We start from the raw sequence: 22074 nt of genomic DNA, 5'->3' as shown, positions 1-22074 counted from the left end.
GGATGTGGTCAGTTCAGAGATCACTGCTCTTCACAGGAAATCCAAATCATCATGTCCATTTCAGAAGCAGTCCAGACATTCAAGGACAGACAAACATTTGATTCACCATCTCCTCACTGCGGCAGTGAAAGCAGCCTCTACAGCTGCTGAATGATGCTGTACATGTCATTTACTCCAAACAAAGTATTCAGGTTCTACAGTACATGTTTAAATATGTACTGAGGCCCATACTGACTAACCCATACACACACAGGGAGGACACTATGAGGGAGTTCAAAGTCCAGGCAGAGCAGTCAGCTGCTCCCTGTAACTCCCTCTGCTGCGTCAACTGAAAACACACGTTTTATACACGTTTATTTGATTCCGAATTACAGTCGCATCTCTTTAGGAATCACGTTTTCTGAACAGTCCAGCATATTCAGAAAGATCACACTTCATCATGGGTGAGCAGTTTTTAAAAGGGTAAAGAAAGCACCACACACACACGGGGGCTGTAGAACTGATCAGCTGATTGATCACCTCCTGCTCAAGACCAGTGACATTAACAGGGTGCGGGAGGTGTGTCCTCTGGTCTCTTTGGACAGACTCAGTCTGAGTTTTCATTGTTTCTTCCTGAACCTTTGCAGTAGATTTTCACATGTTGCATTTGCATGTCTCCATATCTAAGGCAGAACACAAAGAATCCTCTGTGGTTTCTCACACAGCAAACGATCAGACTGGCTGCTCAAAGTTCTGATAGTGTGAATATATTTCTGCTTCAGAAAACCTTTGCAAACTTTGTTTTCATGTTTTGCATTGTTTCCATTCTCCTCTGCACTGGTTGATTGACCTCACCACCTGTCAGTATACATCAGCATGTGTGCAGTCAGCAGAAATGTGACAGTTTTGCCCACTGCTGGTACTGTAGAGCAATGTATGATGAGCAGGTCCTTCTATTGTTTATATCTTGTGGTGTAACTTACCTTCTAGTTTGATCCAATAACAACATGACTGCAGGCACGCCTATTAGTTAAGCTTTAGCTCGGCTTTAAAAGCTTTAGACTAGTACAAAATATCCTTTACAGTCCCCATCTAGTTCATTTTGTGATGAAAGATGACATTTCCTTTCCTATAAATAGTTGTTTGACTTGTAGCTGATTTGCCCTCAGTGAGAATGAGGGTGCTGTTGTTCAGTCTGTGAATCATTCAGTCCTTCGGCCAGTTTATACACAACGATGTGTAAAGCTACTCGTGGGCATCTCTGAGTTAGCTAAGAGGAGACAGCAGATCCACTGTGTTACTTTACACCTGGATATGTGTCGAGTCTCAGTGAAATGTCTCTCTCTCACCATTCAGTGTCTTTGCTGACCGGGACATGAAAGAAGTCACACTACCACCGACCAAAAAGGCTATGTGGTAACCCGTCCTGTAAAGCCATGTACAGGCTGGTGTAGCCTTTTCAAATGTTGCCAACCGAATGGATCACATTCTGATAGCGAAACAAGTCATTTCGCTCGGGTTGCAATGGTCAAATACAGGTGCTGGTCATATAATTAGAATATCATCAAAAAGTTGATTTATTTCAGTAATTCCATTCAAAAAGTGAAACTTGTATATAATGTAAACATTCATTCCACACAGACTGATATATTTCAAGTGTTCATTCCTTTTAATTTTGATGATTATAACTGACAACTAATGAAAAATTAGAGAAAATTAGAATATTGTGAAAAGAAGACACCTGGTGCCACACACTAATCAGCTAATTAACTCAAAACACCTGCAAAGGCCTTTAAATGGTCTCTCAGTCTAGTTCTGTAGGCTACACAATCATGGGGAAGACCGCTGACTTGACAGCTGTCCAAAAGACGACCATTGACACCTTGCACAAGGAGGGCAAGACACAAAAGGTCATTGCTAAAGAGGCTGGCTGTTCACAGAGCTCTGTGTCCAAGCACATTAATAGAGAGGCAAAGGGAAGGAAAAGATGTGGTAGAAAAAAGTGTACAAGCAATAGGGATAACCGCACCCTGGAGAGGATTGTGAAACAAAACCCATTCAAAAATGGGGGGGAGATTTGCAAAGAGTGGACTGCAGCTGGAGTCAGTGCTTCAAGAAGCACCACGCACAGACATATGCAAGACATGGGTTTCAGCTGTCGCATTCCTTGTGTCAAGCCACTCTTGCAGATTTCATTTTCCAACAGGACTTGGCACCTGCACACAGTGCCAAAGCTACCAGTACCTGGTTTAAGGACCATAGTATCCCTGTTCTTAATTGGCCAGCAAACTCGCCTGACCGTAACCCTATAGAAAATCTATGGGGTATTGTGAAGAGGAAGATGAGATACGCCAGACCCAACAATGCAGAAGAGCTGAAGGCCACTATCAGAGCAACCTGGGCTCTCATAACACCTGAGCAGTGCCACAGACTGATGGACTCCATGCCACGCCGCATTGCTGCAGTAATTTAGGCAAAAGGAGCCCCAGCTAAGTACTCATACTTTTCATGTTCATACTTTTCAGTTGGCCAACATTTCTAAAAATCCTTTTTTTGTATTGGTCTTAAGTAATATTCATATTTTCGGAGATACTGAATTTGGGTTTTTCATTAGTTGTCAGTTTTAATCATCACAATTAAATGAAATAAACATTTGAAATATATCAGTCTGTGTGTAATGAATGAATATAACATCCAAGTTTCACTTTCTGAATGGAATTACTGAAATAAATCAACTTTTTGATGATAATCTAATTATATGACCAGCACCTGTACTTGTAGCGGTGTGGCTTCACAGGTTCAACTGGTTTCTACAGGTGCTTACCATTTCCTGTTAAAGTGGCAGATACACACCTGAAGCTTCTCAGCTCAGGCAGCACACTCACAAACAGCGGTCATGCTGTCAGGACTTCCTGCTCTGCATCTCTGTGCAATCACACTGAGAAACAATATACAACAATCTGTTGTTCAGACAGCAAACATCTGACATTCTGTAACATTTTATTCATGCGACAGTGAAGGAGGAGGAAAAGCTAAGCATTGCTCAAATGACAGCAAATCCATAAAAATGACGGGTTAGCATTTAAGTGGCAGCTCTGTTTCACAGCCGCAGGAATAATGACTGTTGTCCGTCAGGGTAAAGGAGGAAGTAGGGTGACGTTATCATAGAGCTAGAGTCCACAGGGGAACAACAAAACGCCGGACTTTAACAGAGGAGACTGCTGTTTGTTTCCACAGTCATGGCTCCCTAGCCTTAACCAAGGGTTTATGTTTCTAACCATGACAACTTGGTGCCTTAACCTTGATGAAATAGTGATTGTAACCCAAACTAGGATGTTTCCCTGAACCAAACCATAAGCAGAGCGTCGAGGCAAACGGTGTCGCATCACACCGGTATGCGTCTTTCTAGACAGCCAGACCCTGCACTAAGACTGCCTGCATCTGTCCTGTGCATTGTGAAAGTAATAGAATGTAGGTGAGTGACCCAACATGTCTGGAAATAATAGTAAACATACAGTCAAAGTCTTTTATTTGAACTGCTCTAGCTGTCTTTGATAAAACCACAGACTGACTGTTGCTCTGCTGCACAGTATGCTCTGCGGTCAAATGCATTTAGCTTTATTAAATTGCATTACATTTACTTATCCAAAGTGACTTATAATAATTGCAACCCAACCGGTTAAACACAACCCACAATTTCCAAGAATCATGCAAATACAATAACTTCATCAAATTGAAGCTCAACTGCTTTAGTGCCACATTTCAGTACAGAGGTGCAGTGTGAACAGTCTTCAGTCTGAAGGTGTGTTGAGTTCTGCTGTCCTGATGTCAGTGGGAGCTCGGTCCACCACTGTGGGGCCAGGACAGCAAATAGACGTGAATTTGTTTAGCGGCAGAGGAGTGTAGCGGATAAGCTGGGGTGTCTGGTTTGATCAAGTCCTGGATGTAGTATGGGCCTAAGCCATTCGCAGCACGGCAGACAAATACCTGTGTCTTCATGCTGCCACCCTTTACTACACAGTGGTGGGAAGGTTGTCGATTATTAAGGTATCCAGTTTAAAATATAATAATAATATAATAATAAATATAATAATAGTGTAATTATTTCAATTACTTTGGTAATGTAACTTATTGCATTTAATTACTTTTCTAAATTTCTAATCAATGTTTTCAATTGTTAACTATTTTCAAACCTGGCAGAGTTAACCTTACAGCAGTACTCAACACTGACTAATGTCAAATTCCTTTTAAAATCCTTTATCACATGAGTTAAGACTAAAATAATTTTATTTTGAAGAACAGCAACCACAAAGTCAGACTTCTTCAAACAACTGGATATGCACCAAGGTGTGCCATGTCTTCCCTACCTCATTTAATATGACTACTTGCAGTTACTGTATGCTGCATTCCTGCAGATGTCTCCTCAGGTTGGACATGGACATTTTCGACATCGATAGCCTTTTAACAGCTGGCAAAAATCTTTTGCAGTGCACTGTTATGGTTGAAACCTTTTCTGCTTTCTGTATGAAATGTTTTTTTAATTTCCAGCACTGGAATGTGTTTTTAGCTGTAGACACTGGCAACTCTCAGACAGCTTGACAGGCAGTTTAACTGGCAGACGGGTGGAGCTTCAAATTCAAACAGGGGATCCAATGAGAAGCATCAGGACAGCATCAAACTTTACTAAACGGCTGTGGCTGGAAATGGCAAAGGAAGACACTGTGCACATGAAAACTTGCTAAGCAACTAAATTAATATTATTCTACATATAGCCGAGCTTTTCACAGAAAATATTCAGACGTAACCCCCATATAATCATTAACATTTTCATAAGTAACTAATTTGATTACACTTTTTTTGTCCTCCAGTAAGATTACATTAAATTAATAAATTACACAACGCCATTCCATGTAAGTACTTACTCGCGAGTGAGCTTGAACCCATTTAGGCGCTGTGTGAAAACCAGTTTAGTTTTATCCACACCATGTCCATTTATAAATTCATTTTTTGCTAATTTGAGTTCAGATTATCAGCGGATTAGGTCAACCTTAGACCCGACCCATGTCATCAGCACACACACAGAAGTGTGAATGCAGACCAGTGTATCACTGCACGTACTGTGAATTGTTCTTTAGACCAGTTCATCTGAATGTTTTTTCCTGTAGAAGCCTCATCACGGTCTATCTAGCACACTCTGCAAAATAACAGCCATGCCTGGTAAATTATACTACTGATTTTGCTGTCCCATAACAAGTTGGATGAACGTGATCTACTAGGGTTGTTAATTATTCATCTATCAAATAATCAATTTCATCAGTATGAATCTACCGACACGGGGGTGACTTCATTCAGACTTGAGTTCCAGCAGTATTTTCAGCAGCGATCGGAGCCCATGTTACATGCTTTTCCTAAGACAGCAACATCTCTTAGAGGCATTTCTTACCTTTATGACACGTTTCAGTTCACCTAAACGCACCTCTTCTTCTACCTGCTGCCACCTTTACTACGCCTCTCAAAACTCACCACCCAAATATCTACGACTCAGCTCAGGCCTCCTGGAAATGCTTGGATTCTTAAATCAGAACTTGAGTTGGAGTACAAACATGTGTTCTGCATGTTGATCTAGCCCTCACACATGTACATCATAAATACACAGCTGCTTCTGTATTCACAAAAAACATTAGAGACAACTGTGCTGTTGCCACAGATAGAAATAGAACAATTCCCAAAACCAAGCCTCGCATCATTCTAAAGCTTGACACGAGACGAGACGTTTACACGACCGGTTTCTCTTTGACTGGGAGAAAATCTGATTACTGATGTTAGAAATACCTGGGAATTCTTTCACGATGACTTAACTGAAATTGTCAACAAGTATACTGCCCTCAGAAAGTACAGGGTAAAGGCCGACATGGTTCACTTCAGATTTATCCAGCTCACTGAGTGAAATGTGGCATGAAAAAGTCAGGAGAAAGAATCTTGACTCAGACTAGCTGCTTGTCAGGCAACTATGTGATGCATGCACTGTTGCAACTGGAAAAGCCAAGGCTGAACCAAAACTTCCAACAATGTCCAAACGATCTAACAATTGTTTGTAATTTTGGAAGTCTATTAAATCCTCAGCTTGAAATAAAAGTAGTACGGAGCGCTGTTAAGGACTCTCTGATAAGGTTGAAGTGCTTGGTTGTTTTAATGATGATAGTCATGATATGGTAAGTCAATCCTTTACTTTTAACCCAGTCTCATACACACATAAGGCCTCCTCTCCTAAACAATTACAGGCCCATCTCCAAAAGGACGGTCCTGGTTAAGGTTCTGGTTTGTGGGTGGACAACTAAACTATTCTTATCTGCTGACATCCAATTTTCAATCAGGTTTTAAAGAAAAACTCCTGCACACTGTCTAACATTAATTACCTGATGAAGGTCTAGTACCAAAACATTGTGCCAATATATATTTTTTGCAAGTTAGACAGTGTGGGAGAGTTTTATTTGCTACCCCCTCCAACGCACCTGTCTCTTGTTATAGAGTTGGCAAGTTATTTACTGTTCTGAATCAGGTTTTAGAAAAACACAGCACAACTACAGCAGCCCTAAAGGTAGTAAATGATTTTATTGAATCGTTAGGAATCTAGCTACAGTGTGCAGCCTTTCATCGACTCATCTCAGGCTCTGATACTGTGGATCATGTTATACTGAAGCAGGCAGCGCGAGCAGGCAGAAGGCATCACTTCCAGCTCCCTCAGGGCGTGCCCCGGGGATCAGTCCTGGGACCGCTGCTATTCATTGTAAATATCAACAGTGCAGATCTGAATGTTTTAAATGCAAATTTCCACCTGCACGCCAGTGATTCTGTAATATGCTGCTCTGCACCTGCACTAAACAAGGCTCTTTGGCAGCTACACTCGTGTTTTCAAGTGCAAAATCAAAGCCACTCAACCCCCATCCCTCACCTACATCGCAGGTACATCTGGCTGTAAACGTTTTGATATCTTATAATTCTGTATTTGTTTAATTTGTTTTCATTTGACATTGTTTTATGTTCGTCTTTGGTCAGAAACAGTGTTATCTGTGCTGCCGCCCGTCTTGGCCAAGATGCTCTGAAAAACCATTTTTAATCTCGTCTTGTACCCCATGGTTAAATAAATTTAAAATGGTTTATCTCATGCATGTCCTCCAGAAAAGCCTCAAAGCTGCACCGTTTATTCATTAGTCATTTATATTAGGATTCAAATATTTACTTGACTTAATAACAGAGGTGTGGACTCGAGTCACAAATAAGATGACACTAGACTTGACTTCACAAAATCAAGAGATTTGCAATTTGACTTTAACACAAATGACTCCTCACTTCACCTGGACTTTTGACTCAAACTGACTTAACACCCTCATGGAAGCCCAAACATAAACTGTGAAAACTCTGCCCTTTTCTCCATACAGGTTAATGCTTTATTTAAAGTATTTATTCTTAACTATCCTAAATTTGTTGAAGAGCACATTATGACTCATTTAGGACTTCAGACTTGATTTGGACTTGCCTGTCTCGACTTATCCATTTAATTGTTTGAACAAAAAAGAAAAATCATATATAGTTTTGATAATAGAACAATACAAGTTACTGATATCTGCAAGTGCTTTAAAGCTGGGGTAGGTAGTGCTTGAGAACCAGCAAGTGACAGCTAGATTTTCATAGTTTGAGTTCACCTATCACCAATTGGGGCAAAAACAAAAGTGTTGCATTTATAATTATGTTCAGTGTATGACAGTCCTGCGACAGCCACAGATACTGTTTGCGTCCGAGCATTTGATTTATTCATTGCTGTTGGAATGTAAAGAGAATTTCAACACAGAACAAACTGCTTCTGAAATAAACTGCCTGCCCCAGCTTGTGCTCATTTTATCAAATGTTGACAGTGACTCAGATTTCTTTTATTGAATCTTTTAACTTTAGAGGATTAGTGTCATGATCCAGCACAATCTGACTCTTTAATACAGCATAAAGCAAAAGAGCATTCACTGTGCTGTGCAGCAGCAATGTGGTGTTTCCAGTGTTTGCCAGAATAACTTACCTACTTTGCATCAAACACATTTAACATGAAATTCTTAAACTAGATTTAAGAAAACCAATGTGTGGGTTTGACTGTACAACATTCAGTACTGCATGGCGGCAGCAGGTTAACAGGGACAAAACACAGCAGCATTATTTAAACAGTATGTGTATCATGACGGTGCTCATGGCGGCGAGACACTTCTTTAGATTTGTTGTTGGTTGTGTTCACACATAAAACAGATATGACATGACGTTTTCTTCTCTTGTGCAGACGGTTGATAATGACTTGTGCTTGGAGCTCTGAGTTATGTCATGTTTTTATTGGTATTTTTGGAGAAGACCATAGGTTTTACAACAGATTTAATAATAATTCAGAGCTCTAGAGAGAGGGAGAGAGCCAGAGTATCATTCTACCATCGACTGTTGCCATCAGCTTCTTATATTGTCAACAGGCAAACTCCTAATCACCATAGGAAAACAAAAAGAAAAAACAAGAAAAAAATCCAACAGTTTTGATTTTTTAGTAAATAACATCCAGGGTTGCATCATTCAATTATTTCAGAAACAAAAGAGGGAGAACAGTTTTCAGGTTACATGTTTTAACATTTGCTTGGTAAAAGGAGGGAGTGAAATAATGAAGGAGTGAAAGGGGGAAGAGATGCTTTGAGATGTTTCCACTGGGAGAGAAAAACAGAAGGTCAGCTGACTATCTTCTTAACTTCGGCTTCCAAGGAAACCTTACAAAAAGTCAACACTGAAAGGAGGACAGACGGGGTGGAGGGGGGTATGTGTCTGGGGCGGGGGCAGGGGGCTACAGCCTCCACATCCAAAAAAACCTGCTTTTTCATTCTTCTTTTCTTTCGGAGTGCAGAGTTTTATTATATATACATATGAATATATAGATAACACAGCTGACAAAGGCGTGTGTAAATCTATACATTTCCATTACATAGATAGTTATTATGGAAGGAGAGACACAGACTTTCTGTTTGTCGCTTGTCCAGGAAGAGAGACTTGTTGGTCCTGGTCACCAACGCTTCTGCAGCTCTGCTCTGGGCAGAGGCCACTCAGAAACCTACAGACACAGAAACACAGGCAGCATCAATACCACAGCGTTCAGAAGCCCACAGACTGCTGTCAGAGACGCCGGCTCAGCACAACAGCCAGGCAGCAGGTCAGATCAGCGGTACATGGAAGACGAGCAACTGCCTCCTGAACAGGCGCAGGAGGAAATCACCACACAGGACAAAGCCGAGTACAGTTCTTTAACTTTGTTTGAAACACATACTCCAGAACTGGCTCAGGTGATTTGAACACATCAGGAACTTATATCCCACTATCCAGTGACAAATATTTTCTTCAGTTCACTTGAGTTTTTCAAGACATCAAGTTGCAAAACTTTACTCAAACCACGTGCCTGAACACAGAATGAGCAAAGGTCCCAAAGCATAAAGCCAGATACATGAAAAAAATGTTTCCTGTTCTCAACAAGCTCCATGTTTCTGCAAAGACAATCAGGAAGAACACTCCGGTGTCTATACTTTTGGTGAGAGGGAAATCCTGCACACTTCTTTGTCTGGTCAGGCCATCTGTTATATCACAACACTTTTCCTTGTTTGTGCTCGTTCATTAATCGCTGGTTCTTAAACTGAGAGACTCCCTTACTGTGACAGATGGTTACTACCTGACAGAACATGGACTTCAGTAGGAGAGGTGCGTCAGCACTTACACAAATTGTGGATGGCATAAAGGCAGATGAAAGAGACATCCCAGGTGCTGACCCATGTTACTGGAGTGTTTTCACTGCACTCTGTGGGAGCTGATGGCTCAGCTGTTAGCTGTTAACTATTCTACATTTTTGATGTTTCCAGCATTTTAGCGTTTATCAATATCCTACAAAACTGGTCGATCTCAGAGATAAATTAAGCACACTGGACACTGTATTGAGAACAACTGATCCAGGTCAGTGCAATCAAACAAAGATATTCAGGTGGAGAGGTTGGATGACCGCATGTCCTATATATAGGCAGAAAGCAGAGTGTGAATGGCATTTCTGATCACAGCAGCTCAGTGCTGTTTGTAAGGCCTGCATCTGCACACAACAGTAACCCTACAGGCACATGGCAGAGGTGACTGTCTGCCTTCAGGTCAGGACATCAGAAATATCTGGCTAAGGAGGATTTTTTTCTGCAACATTGTGATGACAATTTGATAAATCTATACAGAATATAATTAATGTGCACAACCAAAAAAGAACACTGGTGCAGGTTAACTACAGTGTGTATGATTTTTCCAGAATGTTTAGTTTAAAACATTCCAAAAAATGAACATGATCTGTAGAAAACTCAACAGCTCTGACCTCATGCCAAAAACGTCTGTGTATTGTGATGCAGAGATATTTACTGAAGTTAGCATGCTAACCAGCTAGCCCTTTTCCCATCCTGTGTTATACCACATAGTAGCGAGTCTCTGTAGTGTCCAGTCTGCCCTCAGTTATGAGGAGGAAGAAGTACAGCTGTCAGCGCTGCTGCACGAGCTGCTCTCTCTCCACACCAACATTCAGCATTTGCATTCACGAGTCACAAAACAGCAGGTGCACCTTTATGAAAAGGGTTCTGCACTGTCTGTGTATATAAGGATTGATTAAACACATCAGATTTCAGTATCAAAAGCATTTCTATCACCTTGATCTAACCAGGAAATCCTCACCAAGGTAAACAGCACAGGCACTATGGATGCTACAGTCAGGTTCATGACAATCCAAAAATGTTTTCTCTTTTAAATTAAGATTTGTTGAATAGTCTAAATTGAGAGGACGAATGCCACACATCTGCCACTACAGCAGTGCTGGAACAGTCTGGGTGGAAGCGTAACAGTGCCTGCTATAGCTACAACCTGATGACTTAACCATGCTGAAGAGCTGGGACTCACTTCGAAACCTATAAAGAAAGACTGTCCAGTGGAGTCAGCGGTTCTCTCTCTCCACCATGCCACTGTTAAGAGTACTAAAAGGCTTCTACATGTGGATTCACAGTACGTATTATTGCCTGCTTCACATAAACAGTAGGTTTTGTGTTGGTAAATTCATGTGCGTGTTGGGAGGAGGGAGGATCTTTTAAGAGCCTCTGGCCTCAGGAGAAGTTTCCTTGTCAGGTACTGCTGCTCATGCTGACAGCAAACAGGCAGTCTTGTAGTGAAGGTGTGGTTGTGCAATAATGCACGAGCAGCAGGACCAACAGGACATACATGTTAAACAATAAGCCCCGAAATGTACTTTCTCTAATCATTTACACCACTATGCACAACTTATTTCATTGTTTAGTTTCTGGACCTGTGGTATTTTCTTTTAAAATGACTTCAAAATGTCTTTCTGCTAGCACACTGTTGGGGCTAACTCATTACTTTCTATAGGTGCACCAAAGCAAAATACTTCCTGCTACAATGACAGAAGATGCAGGAAGTACACAGCTACAGTGATTTTCATTTGGTTTGAGTAGGGTCTCATTTTTAACATCTGACAAAGAGCAGTTTAGGAGTTGAACTGGGTAAGTGACGAGTGGCTGTGCTAACTGCAGTTCAGACAGACTTTAAACTCACCAACCGTTACTCTCTGCTGTCCATCTATTTTTTAAATTAAAGTGAAAGCTATTAGAAGACAATTGACAATATGAGTCAGTACACCGGTTTAAACTGTATAACAGACTGACTCATTAGCCAGCTTTCCACTGTTATGTTCAAAGTGCCTGTGATAGCTTTTGTCTGAACAAGGAAAGCAGCAGCGTGTCAACACTCCTGACTGTCCACACTGGACCTGTGAAAACCTAAACTCAGCCGCAAGCGCCAGTGGAACGACCACCTGGCCAACTTGTGAAGTGCAACTTAAACTCATGACTTGACCAATCTCCAAATCTCAATCATTCGTTTTCTACAGTGTTTTGTCTATTGTTGACGTGTTTTGCACCTAGGGCTGGGCGCTATGGCCAAAAATGTTATCACAATAAAAACATACATACAAATACCCTTTGTTTAACATTAACCAAATCCTGATGAGATTCTTAATTCACTGGTTGCAAGGCCGTTACAACAGATTGTCGTCAGGTGGCTGCTTTATCTGTAATGCTCTAATTAAGGCATATTGAAATTAGATCCTATGGTTACAAATAGCCTTTTCAAACATACAGAACAACCTGACTGTAGAGCTGGCTTTGCTGCCCTCCTCACAACCAGGACTGGACCACCAGCTTTTATGAACTCTACTAAAGACAATACTAGGTAATAGCACTGATGTTTTATTAATTAATAACTGATTGTTAAAAAGGAGAAATGAACAAAAAGTCTGCAGTGTGCATGGAACTTTAGCTGCTACAGACTTACTGACCATTTAGCTTCTTGATCGCAGATGCAGTAAAAAGGACATATTCTCCAACCATTAAAAGAGCTATTAATAAGCTAAATTAACAACAGGTGTCAGCAATTCCATACTTGCCTTCTAAATATAATTTCTTGGGCATAACACCCGACTGGACAGGACAAATATTGATTTGATTTAGATTTTTCTTCTGTTCGCTCACTTTGCATTTTGTTAATTGATAGATATAATCTATGAACATTCTTTTTTTGAAAGCATTCTTACTTTACAGCATTTTTTTTATTCTATTAGGCTAACTTCAGATATACTGAGAGAGATACATTGAGAGAGACAAAATACTTCACTTCCATCACGCAAAGTGAATAATTAAGTTATTAAATCCAAAATGCTGCTAAGTTCTTGGACTAAGCTCCTCTTTTTTTTTTCATTCCATCAACATAAAAAATGTTATTTGACTTAGAATCAATGAAGGTAACAATTTAAAAATTATGTGAACCCCCCCCCCCCAAAAACAGATTGTGAAATCAATTATACAACAGTGCTTCACCATTTCAGCAGCGTTTCCATCTTTGTTTGTGCGCCAGACCTGACTTCAAGTTTGCTGCTCAGGAGTGTGACCGTAGCAACGTCTGCATACAGTGACATCATGGGTATAGCCTTTATTCAGGTACTGAGGGACCAATATTCCTCAGGTTGTTGTTCCTAATGAGCCATACCTAGTCTCCATCTGCCTTACACCAGGTGTGGATCATGTGTGTGGTCACGGTCAATAGCAAGGAAGGTGTTAAGTAAGGAGGGGGAAACAATCAAGATATTTTCAACATTATCCAGTTAGGAAAGCGAATGTTAATAGAGAGACTGCAGAAGAGTCATAGGTTTGATCAGAGTGAGTTGGTCAGCATTAAAGCAGTGTCACAACGGAGAGAGCCCATTGTCCAGCCCCAACAAAGGAACAGAATAGCACGGCAGCAAAGTTAGTAGTCAAATTCCCCAAGGACGTCTTTGCTTCTGCAAGACAGACCAATTGTATCAAATTCTTTTGTTTTAGATTTTCTGTTCTTTTAGGGTGCCTCCTCAAACTTATAATGCTGTCAGGCTTCATCATTCCAACAGGAATAATAAGCTTTATTTGCTTTTGATTTCCAATTTGGTGTTTAACTCTTTTAAAAGGGGGCACTGGGGTGTGGGTTAGGGAATAAAACAATATTTAATAGTTCTAAATACAATACTGACTGAATATATGAGCAATTGGTGTCTGTAAAAAACGTCGCTTGGCTGTTTGCTACTAACCTTTCATGTTAGGCTTGGGTTTGTCAGTTTGCTTGCCTGTGGGGGTTTGTGCCTGCTGGCCCTGGCCCCCAGAGGAGGCCCCCTGCTGGGCAGCTTTCTGTTTCAGCATGGTCCAGTCAAATGTGTAGTCATACTGGTGGTTCAGAGTTCTAAAACACACAGAAACACATTATCAACACAATATTCCAAACTATCAGCTGTTTGAGACATGAAAAGACAACAGGGACAACAGCAGCAGAGTAAAAGAAGCGAGAGATGGAGGGAAAAGTCAGAGATGAGAGAAGAGGAGGGAAGAACTTAAATAAATGTCTTCAGTTATACTTAACCTCTTAACATTCCTGTAAAATTCAAGCCATATCCAAAGTAAATTGAATGTAGTTCTTGAACATTTGGAGTATCTGCCTGGTTTTGGGCTTCTCTGAAAGAGAACACTCTGGAGTGTCTAACCCAAAAGTCAGAATGACTGTAAGTGCTACTGGAATGATAATGCAAAGTTTAAAATGCTTGCAGACAACTATAGCTGGAAAACATTGAAGGCTGTGAAAGAGACATGTGAACTCCTATTGGGTCGGATTTTGTGTCACTCGAAAGGTTAGAGTTCAGCGGCTAATTTGCATGCAAGCGTATCGTAGTTGTTTACATTCAAATCGGCGTTATTACGGTTATAATGACAAACAAGCCATGTCTGCCGGCAAATATGAAACGATGCGGCAGCCATCCCTGGGAATTTATTGATGGAATAATGTGTTTTGGCCTAAATGTTTTTACTGGATTGGATCGTCTGGACCTTTGACAACATAACATAACCAGGACCTGGCGGCCAGTGGGCGGGCCGTTGGAATGTTAAGAGGTTAATGCGGCTGCTTTGTCCATGTATTGAATTTCCAGATATAACAATGAACAAAAAGAAAAACAGTGGAGGAGTGACAAAAAAGGGAAAGTGGAGCATTCAGATGCCGTTTTACTTAACTCGTGAACAAAAGTGATGAAATCAGCAACAGATGTCAGAACCTATATGAATATATGTTGCTGTTGCAGATGTGGATAGCGGCTTTTAAGCAGCATAAACTCAAGCTCAAAAAATAGAAACGTTGCTGCTGTAGTTTGTCAAACTTGTGGATTTACCATTAAAGGGAAAATTGGATGTCCAGTCTGTGTGGATGGTAAATGTCGTCCATTAAAGCAATACATTTCTCAGTGTGTGCTGTATTGACAGAGAAAACTGAGTCCACCAAGTAGTTCTCTCTGCATCCAACGCCATAACAGAGTTGGTGGTATTGAAAAACTGTGGGCTACTTCAGCTTGGATTTCTAGCTTCCTCCTCTGGGTAGCAGGGGACGCGCTCTAGATGCAGATGTGCTTGTACTGATTGGTTTGACAGAGGTGCTGATTGTACCCGCTGTGGTGATTGTATCTTGAAATTGTTTGCATTGGTCGAATCATGGGGATCTTAGCTTTCAAACAGTGTATCATATGAATATGAAGTTAATATATCAGCTGTGTGCACATAACACACACATTCCGTATGTGCACACGTGTTGTTAGCGTCAGAGTTAATGACGGCAACAACAACACTGGAACCGGATGTGCACGGAAGCTAGCTGCTGAGAAGCTCCAGTGAAGATAAATCAATGTTGAAATCCCAAAAACTAAAGTAAAAAGCTAATTTAATAAAATAAGTTATTTCCGAGCTCCTCCCGCGAGTAAACGGCGTAGTTGTCAGAGCAGAATCCAACCCATTATGCGTGTTTATTTGTCTAATGGTTGGAGCGCCTGCTCCCTGCTCCTCTTCCCCAAATTTAACAGCTCTCAGCCAGCCAGCAGATTTTCAATCCCCCGCTCTGCCTGGTCCTCTTCACACAACGCTCTAAAGCCTCGGTGACGTACGGACAATCACTGATAGGCTATCACGACTCAGCGTCATGCGACTTCTTCGCTTGACTTAAAAATATTCAACTCACGCGAATTCCTTCACATTGCCTTTACGTCGCTGGCCCCATCCCCTTCACGTCGTTTTGCGCCGCCCAACAGGAAATCGCGGCTCTAGGCGTCTTTGCATTGACTTTGTATGTAAACTCACTGGCCCGAACGCTCGCTTCGCTTTTGGTCTGAAAGCACCATTAGCTGTGCAAGAAGATATGGCGGGCCGGGACCCTCCAGAACCTGAGTGCCAAGATCAAACAGGACTGGTAGTACCTTTGCTCAAAAAGCTCTCGGAATCATTCAGTTACAAAGAATTTCAGCATGGGCAGTCACCAAGCCTGTGAAAGCCAGAGTGTGCGTTACTATGCATGATAGTTTTACTCCTCTCTTGGACAGAGGTGTGCTGGAGACCTTCTTCAGGATCCCGAAGATAAACTGGAAACGACAACCGCGACCAGCAGGCTTGAGAGGGCAGATAACCACTGTGAGAGATGTTGTGGCCAACAGTTAAAGGCTAGCAGGCTGGGGCAATGTTGGACTAATCTGCTCTGAGGAATTAATCGCTTCAGTGGACTAAGTTTACCATCCACACTGACTGGAGAGCCACATTAGGTGCAAGTCTTCCATTTAACTGTACTGCTGTGATGGCAACAGTCATTTTAGCCAGCACAAGTTACAGATGGGAGTAACCTATAAAAACTCTCCTACTTTGCAAACTTGTTCTTACAAGTAAGATCATTTTGTAGATTGAAGATTTATTTGTCACATTACAGCAGTTTGTAAAGTGAAAGTGAGATTGTAACTCCCTTCTGCTACGTAGCAGACAATATACATGAATATAAAAGCAAATATAAAAATGATAAACAGAAATAAACTATTCAGTGGAGCAGTGCTTATGATGAATTTGAGCTTAAAAGTCTGATAGCTTGGGGGGAAAAAGCTGCTTGGTGGTGCGTCAGCAGAAACTTCTACAGTAAGTAGTACAGAGGACAGACCTGCATCAGCGCTGGTATCAAAACTGGCCATACAAAAATTGCCTTCTTCCTTAAGTATGTGTGTTTACCTGAAGAGGATGCGGAACAGTTGGCGCAGGTACATGTAGTCTGGAGCCTCCTCAAAGCGCAAGCCACGGCAGTAGTTCAGATACATGGCAAACTCTGCTGGGAAACCCTGGGAACATGCATTCATAACAAGTAAGTTGTGTGGATGTGAAGCTAGCCAACTTTCACCACTGCGCCTGTTTATTATGTTCTTACCTTACAGAGGACCTCCACAGGGGTGGACATTTTCTTCTCTGAGATCTTCTCATACTTCTGCTTCTTTGTGGCAGCCTGCCAAACACAAAAACATGAAATGCTACTAGCAACATACCATGACTGAAATGTCTCTTTATACCCTCTGACGCCAACACCATGACTGTGCAGTATCTGCATTACCATTTCTGTCCCATAACAAGTAGAGATGCACCCATTGATTTTCAGCTTGATCAGCCATGATTGGTACTGATCTAAATCACATGTAATCCTGTGCCGGCCAGATTTACCGTGGTTCCTGTCACCTGCACAACAGCACAGACCGTAACCAACTATTGCAGCAGACTATATTTGGTGACCCCTTTTAGCGCTTTGCAGAGAAACAGACATTCTCTGGTACTATGTTGGAAGACTTGGACATGGTGGATATTTTCCAGCACAGGCCAGGTAAAGCAACTGTGAACACACCTGTTGGTGCTGATGGCATTGAGTACCATGGTGGTCTTCATCATTCTGATAGGCTACACCACTTACAATAAGCCTCCTCCACACAGCTCACTTTCTGCTGTTAAAACAGGACGATGTGCGCTTTTTGGGTGACTTTATAAAACTGCTGACAAATAAAGTTAACAGAGCAGACAGATAAGTTATTTAATAGTCTAACTGGGATATAATAAAGAAAATATTTTTTCATTAAAAGAAAAGTTTAAAAAAAATGTTTGTGTATGTTGTCAATTATCATTCTTAGAGCAATTGGAATCAGCAGGTCAGACTTTTAAACTGGAAAACTGGCCAGAAAAATTACAATCGGTGCATCTCTAGTATAGACCATATACAGTAAAACACCAATGTGTCAAATAAAATACAACACACTTTAAAAATCTGACAAAAAAAGACGAGAAGGAAAAACAGTTTGAGAATAGGGGTCAGTCACATCCAGAGTTATATGTTCATACCTTTAATCCCTGCCATGGCAGACTGGTTCTGTTGAAGTACATCAGCACGTAGCCTAGTGACTCCATGTCATCACGGCGACTGCAGACGGCAATAATGTTAGTTGTTCAGTAAACAAGCAGGGCCACTGCCCTAAAAATAATGTACAGTAGATGTTGCTTTGATTGCAGGGATGGAATTTCAAACTCTCAGTGGAAGGCTGGCTGCACCAGTGTGCTTTGCTCAACTGCGCAACCACTTCCCATGTTTTCAAAAACCAAGTCCAAACACATTTCAATTACTGGCTTGATTTCTTTCTCTCACAGGAAAACAAAAGTTTAATTATTTTCTTTGATAATCAAACATTTAATGTGCACAGACCTCTGTTCAATGCCCAGGTGTGCATTGATGGAGGCATAGCGTGCTGTGCCAGTCAGGTTCTTGTCTTCTCTGTAGGGGATGTGCTGTCGTGTTCGGTTGTCTCTGTACTTCTTCGCCAAACCAAAGTCAATAAGGAACAACTGACAGAGAGGGAGAGAACACATTGTGGTTATCGGCCAGTGACACCCCACAGAGCAGTGATAACAATCCAGAAGTTCACCAGAAGTGAAGATGCACAAAATGATTTTCTTCATTTAAGACAGAAATTAGCTGAGTCCTGCTGTAAAACACGAATGTCAAAAACATTATTGCATTGATTGGCAAGATCCTTGTGTAGACATTAACAAGTACAAAGGGAAGTGTCCCTGAAAAATGAAGTCTGTGCACCATAGTAAAACTAGCCAACATCCAGATTTATTCTGTGAAAGCTGCATCATGTAAGTTTACCTTCACTTCATTATTGTAAAGTATGAGCACAATGTTTTCTGTTAACCAGTACAGAACCTTTAAGATCCAAATGTAGTACAAACTGAAGTTATGAATCCATTACAACACAATGTTTATAGGCTGTGAGACCACACCCAGTCAAAACTGTTTAGTTTTAGTTTGAGGCTATGTTATTAACACGATTTCCGCAGATTCAGCAGTTGATTACTGTTAGCAATCTGCTAATCCACTAAATGATCGACTGTGAGGCTCAAGCTGCTCAGTTTCAATTTCGAAAAAGATTGTAAATGGTAGCTTGTCCAGTTAAGCAGCTGCTGCTTTTTGTTGGACCCTCCAACAATTATGCCACTTAGTTAAACTCTAATTCTGAGAGGTTGTGTTATGTGGGTAATCATGTGCAGTGTCTGATTCTTTTTTCCAATGGTATGCTCAGTGACAATGCAGAAGTTGAGCATTTCCCGAACAAGCAGGCCAAAAAGACACATTCAAACCACGCCAACCTCACCATGCCTTTGTGTTTCAGCAGGGCACAAAATGACAGGCTGACGGCTCTGCCTTCATGTCGTCCTCTTATTCACCTGCACACTACCTCAACATAAAGACAAGCCCTTTTGGCCCATCACCCACAGCTAGTCAATGTTTGCCAAAACAGTCACTGTGAAAAGCAATGTGTTACTGGTGTAAAGTCCGGAGAACACACCTCTGCAGTTCGGCCAGTACAAGATTAATGTCACACTCCACCTTCCAGGTTTTACGCTGCTTTTAAAACCAAATCAGCTGTTCTTGGTCAATCTAGATCAGTCTGTAGATCTCTAGAACAGGTACATTTAGTGATCATTTCATCATCTTCAACCTGAAGTAAGAGCTCCCGAAAGTGCCACCTTGTATTAATATCTGTCATCCTAATAACTTTCATGGTATGTGCCATCTGTTTGTGAATGTAAACATGTTTTACATTAATGTTTTTTCATACATTAATCATCTGTTGCTATTAAGTTAAACAACCAAATAATGCATTATGGAGAAAACCCACTGAAAAAGCTGGGGCTGGACCATAAGTCAAATATATTTGACATATTCAAATATCAATTCATGTGCAATATAGCAGAAGTCCATATCGTTATTTCTGAGTTTTCAGTGTTTCCGCTGGTCTCTGCTGAGGAATAGTTAACTGTTACATTACTCTAGTCAGCTGTAAGGTGTGTAGATGAGCTCAGGTTGCATAATTCAGTTAGTGAAAGGCTGTGCTGCCACAAAACAACAAAAAACAAACAAACAGATAAAAATCCCTGTTTATGTAACATTACTACAGTGTCTTCTACTCTTCACAGAAGATTCGGAACAGCTAGCTAGTTAGCAGCTAGAGCCACCAATTTTTGTTTTTCAATGCTTATCGTCATCTGACCACTTGGTTTGCTCTACTCTCTGCAGTGAGAAGCACACGACGCTGTAGTAACATTACATTACCAGGGACTCTTCTGGGGCAGCAAACAACACACAGCCTTTCACTAAGTATTATACTGCAGCCTGAGCTTATCTACACACTTTATGGCTGTCTAGAGTAAGGTAACCCCCCCCCCAAAAAAAAACACACTGGGAAAGACTCACTATCAACAAACCTGCCAGACTCCGTCACACACAGGTTACCCACTAGGGCACCTTCCTTAAAGGAGAAGGCAGATAACACACAGGTGTCGTTAGAGTGGGGGTGTGCTAACCAGAGGTTAAGTATTCTGATCGATTAACCACTAAGTGCTAATATCAACCTCACTTTGAAAATGTGTGTTGCATTTTACTGCTGTAGATGTTTAAGGTTGAGCTCATAACTATGTTTTATACTGTTGGGTGGTGTAATCTGCAGCAATGCATCATATTCTACATCCTGTTTGCACTGTGTAGACAACGTGTAGCTCAAGATTTATAGTTTATATTGCAGCACAGCCAAAAAATACAGACAGATTTATAAGCCGCATTACCCAGCCGTAACTGAAGCTAGCACAACATGGAGACCGCAACTTTTGACTCCCACTTTGCACAGTATATGGAACATGCGAGGACCAAATGTGACCATCTGAGAGTTTAGGTGTACTTCCTCCCCGGTACACCTGAAGTACATCGCTATACCGGCCAGTAGTGTCAAACAATTGTCAAATTACTCACTCATATTGTGCAAGCTGTTACTTATGGGCATTTTAAATGTACTTGCATTTCGTTTTAAGCTCTGAATGGAGCTAAGCTGTCTAGTTTGTGTAATTTAGGCTGGCTAAGATGTATTGACAGGGCTGCCAATGGGTACTTTCATTGACACAATTTCAACAACTCATTGGGCACCATAAATAAAATTGAAATAAAAACTATTTCAACAACGGAAAATCCAGTTAATGCTTTACAGATTGAACCAAGTATGGACAGCAGAAGCACAAGCAGCAGCAGCAAATATGAGAGGCCAATACCTGGTAAAGCTTTGATATTTACATTGGCCTGAGAATCACCTTATTAGTCTAAAAGTTTGTAGCTTAATGATAAAAACCCTGTGAGGCTAATGCTAAATGAATGTGAGTGACATGTTCTTATGACACCAATGGGAAAATTTGTTAGTGAAAAAGAACATGGTCCTTAAAGATTCTGGCAGAATATATTTAATCAATTTGTGTTAGCATTTTCACAGTTAAATCAGGGTATATTCGGGAATCCTTAAGTAAAATTCAATACTTGTTAAAACCTTTTAACATATTTTAAAACTGCCGCGCCACTTTGAGCTGTAACCGGTTAAGTCAGAAACACCTTTAAAAAGGGGGTTGTGTAAATTTCTATAACAGTAACTTTAGTAAAACATATAACATCTATATAGAACAAGATGAACATGTTGGTCTCAGGAAGAGGCGGCTAAAAGCAGCACGTATTAGCACAATGGCATCCTGACTCTGGCTAAATCTACATTTGTCTGCTGCAGACGATCCATCCACAACCTGGAGGAGGAACTAGTATAAATGTGTATTAGCATTATGAGTGTATTAGCATAAAAGTATATTGTTAATATAATAGTACATAACAGTTTGATATTAATGTTATCTATATGAAGTTACTATATTCATTATAATTTCATAGTACTGTGATTAGCTTACCACTACTATAATATTAGTTACAGTTACAGCTGTTTCATTTTGTCTCATTTTTTATTCATTATCTGGTAGTAGTTAGTTTCCAAATTTAATTTTAAGAAGCCTACTAATGCGTCAATCATAACCATTTATGCAGGACGATGACTTTTTTTTTTTTTTTTTTTTTATTAAATGTCCCGCTCCATTCAGGCTGTGATTGATCTGCTCACAAAAAGTGACATTCACAAGCACATCGGCTTTATGAACAGTTGAACGTGTTTCACTAACAGGCACTGATGTAGCTTAATAGCCAGCTAATGTTAGCCAATCCCATACGCTGCTTATATTT

The 22074-nt window shown here is 40.8% G+C and overlaps 1 protein-coding gene across 4 annotated transcripts in view; it reads right to left on the bottom strand.

The window, feature by feature from the left end:
• Positions 1-8327: 8327 nt before the first annotated feature.
• The window catches only part of csnk1a1 (casein kinase 1, alpha 1), a 34929-nt gene continuing 21182 nt past the window's right edge, over positions 8328-22074 (bottom strand). For 2 of the 4 annotated variants that reach the window (XM_038700126.1, XM_038700129.1), the window contains 6 exons: positions 18178-18317; positions 17820-17898; positions 16867-16941; positions 16674-16780; positions 13688-13836; positions 8328-9103 (listed from right to left, as the gene is read on the bottom strand). In XM_038700126.1, coding sequence (XP_038556054.1) covers positions 9096-9103; positions 13688-13836; positions 16674-16780; positions 16867-16941; positions 17820-17898; positions 18178-18317 — 558 coding nt within the window. In that variant the 3' untranslated portion in view covers positions 8328-9095. Of the gene's footprint in view, positions 9104-13682; positions 13837-16673; positions 16781-16866; positions 16942-17819; positions 17899-18177; positions 18318-22074 lie in introns of those variants that run through there. The other 2 variants (XM_038700128.1, XM_038700127.1) reach the window with 2 other exon arrangements.

Source organism: Micropterus salmoides, unplaced genomic scaffold, assembly GCF_014851395.1.
Source record: "Micropterus salmoides isolate LMB-PRFRI ecotype aquatic unplaced genomic scaffold, ASM1485139v1 Ms_hic_scaffold_5, whole genome shotgun sequence".
Lineage (NCBI taxonomy): Eukaryota > Metazoa > Chordata > Actinopteri > Centrarchiformes > Centrarchidae > Micropterus > Micropterus salmoides.
Note: the sequence above shows the minus strand (reverse complement) of the source record. Positions and strands in the feature narration are given on the sequence as shown.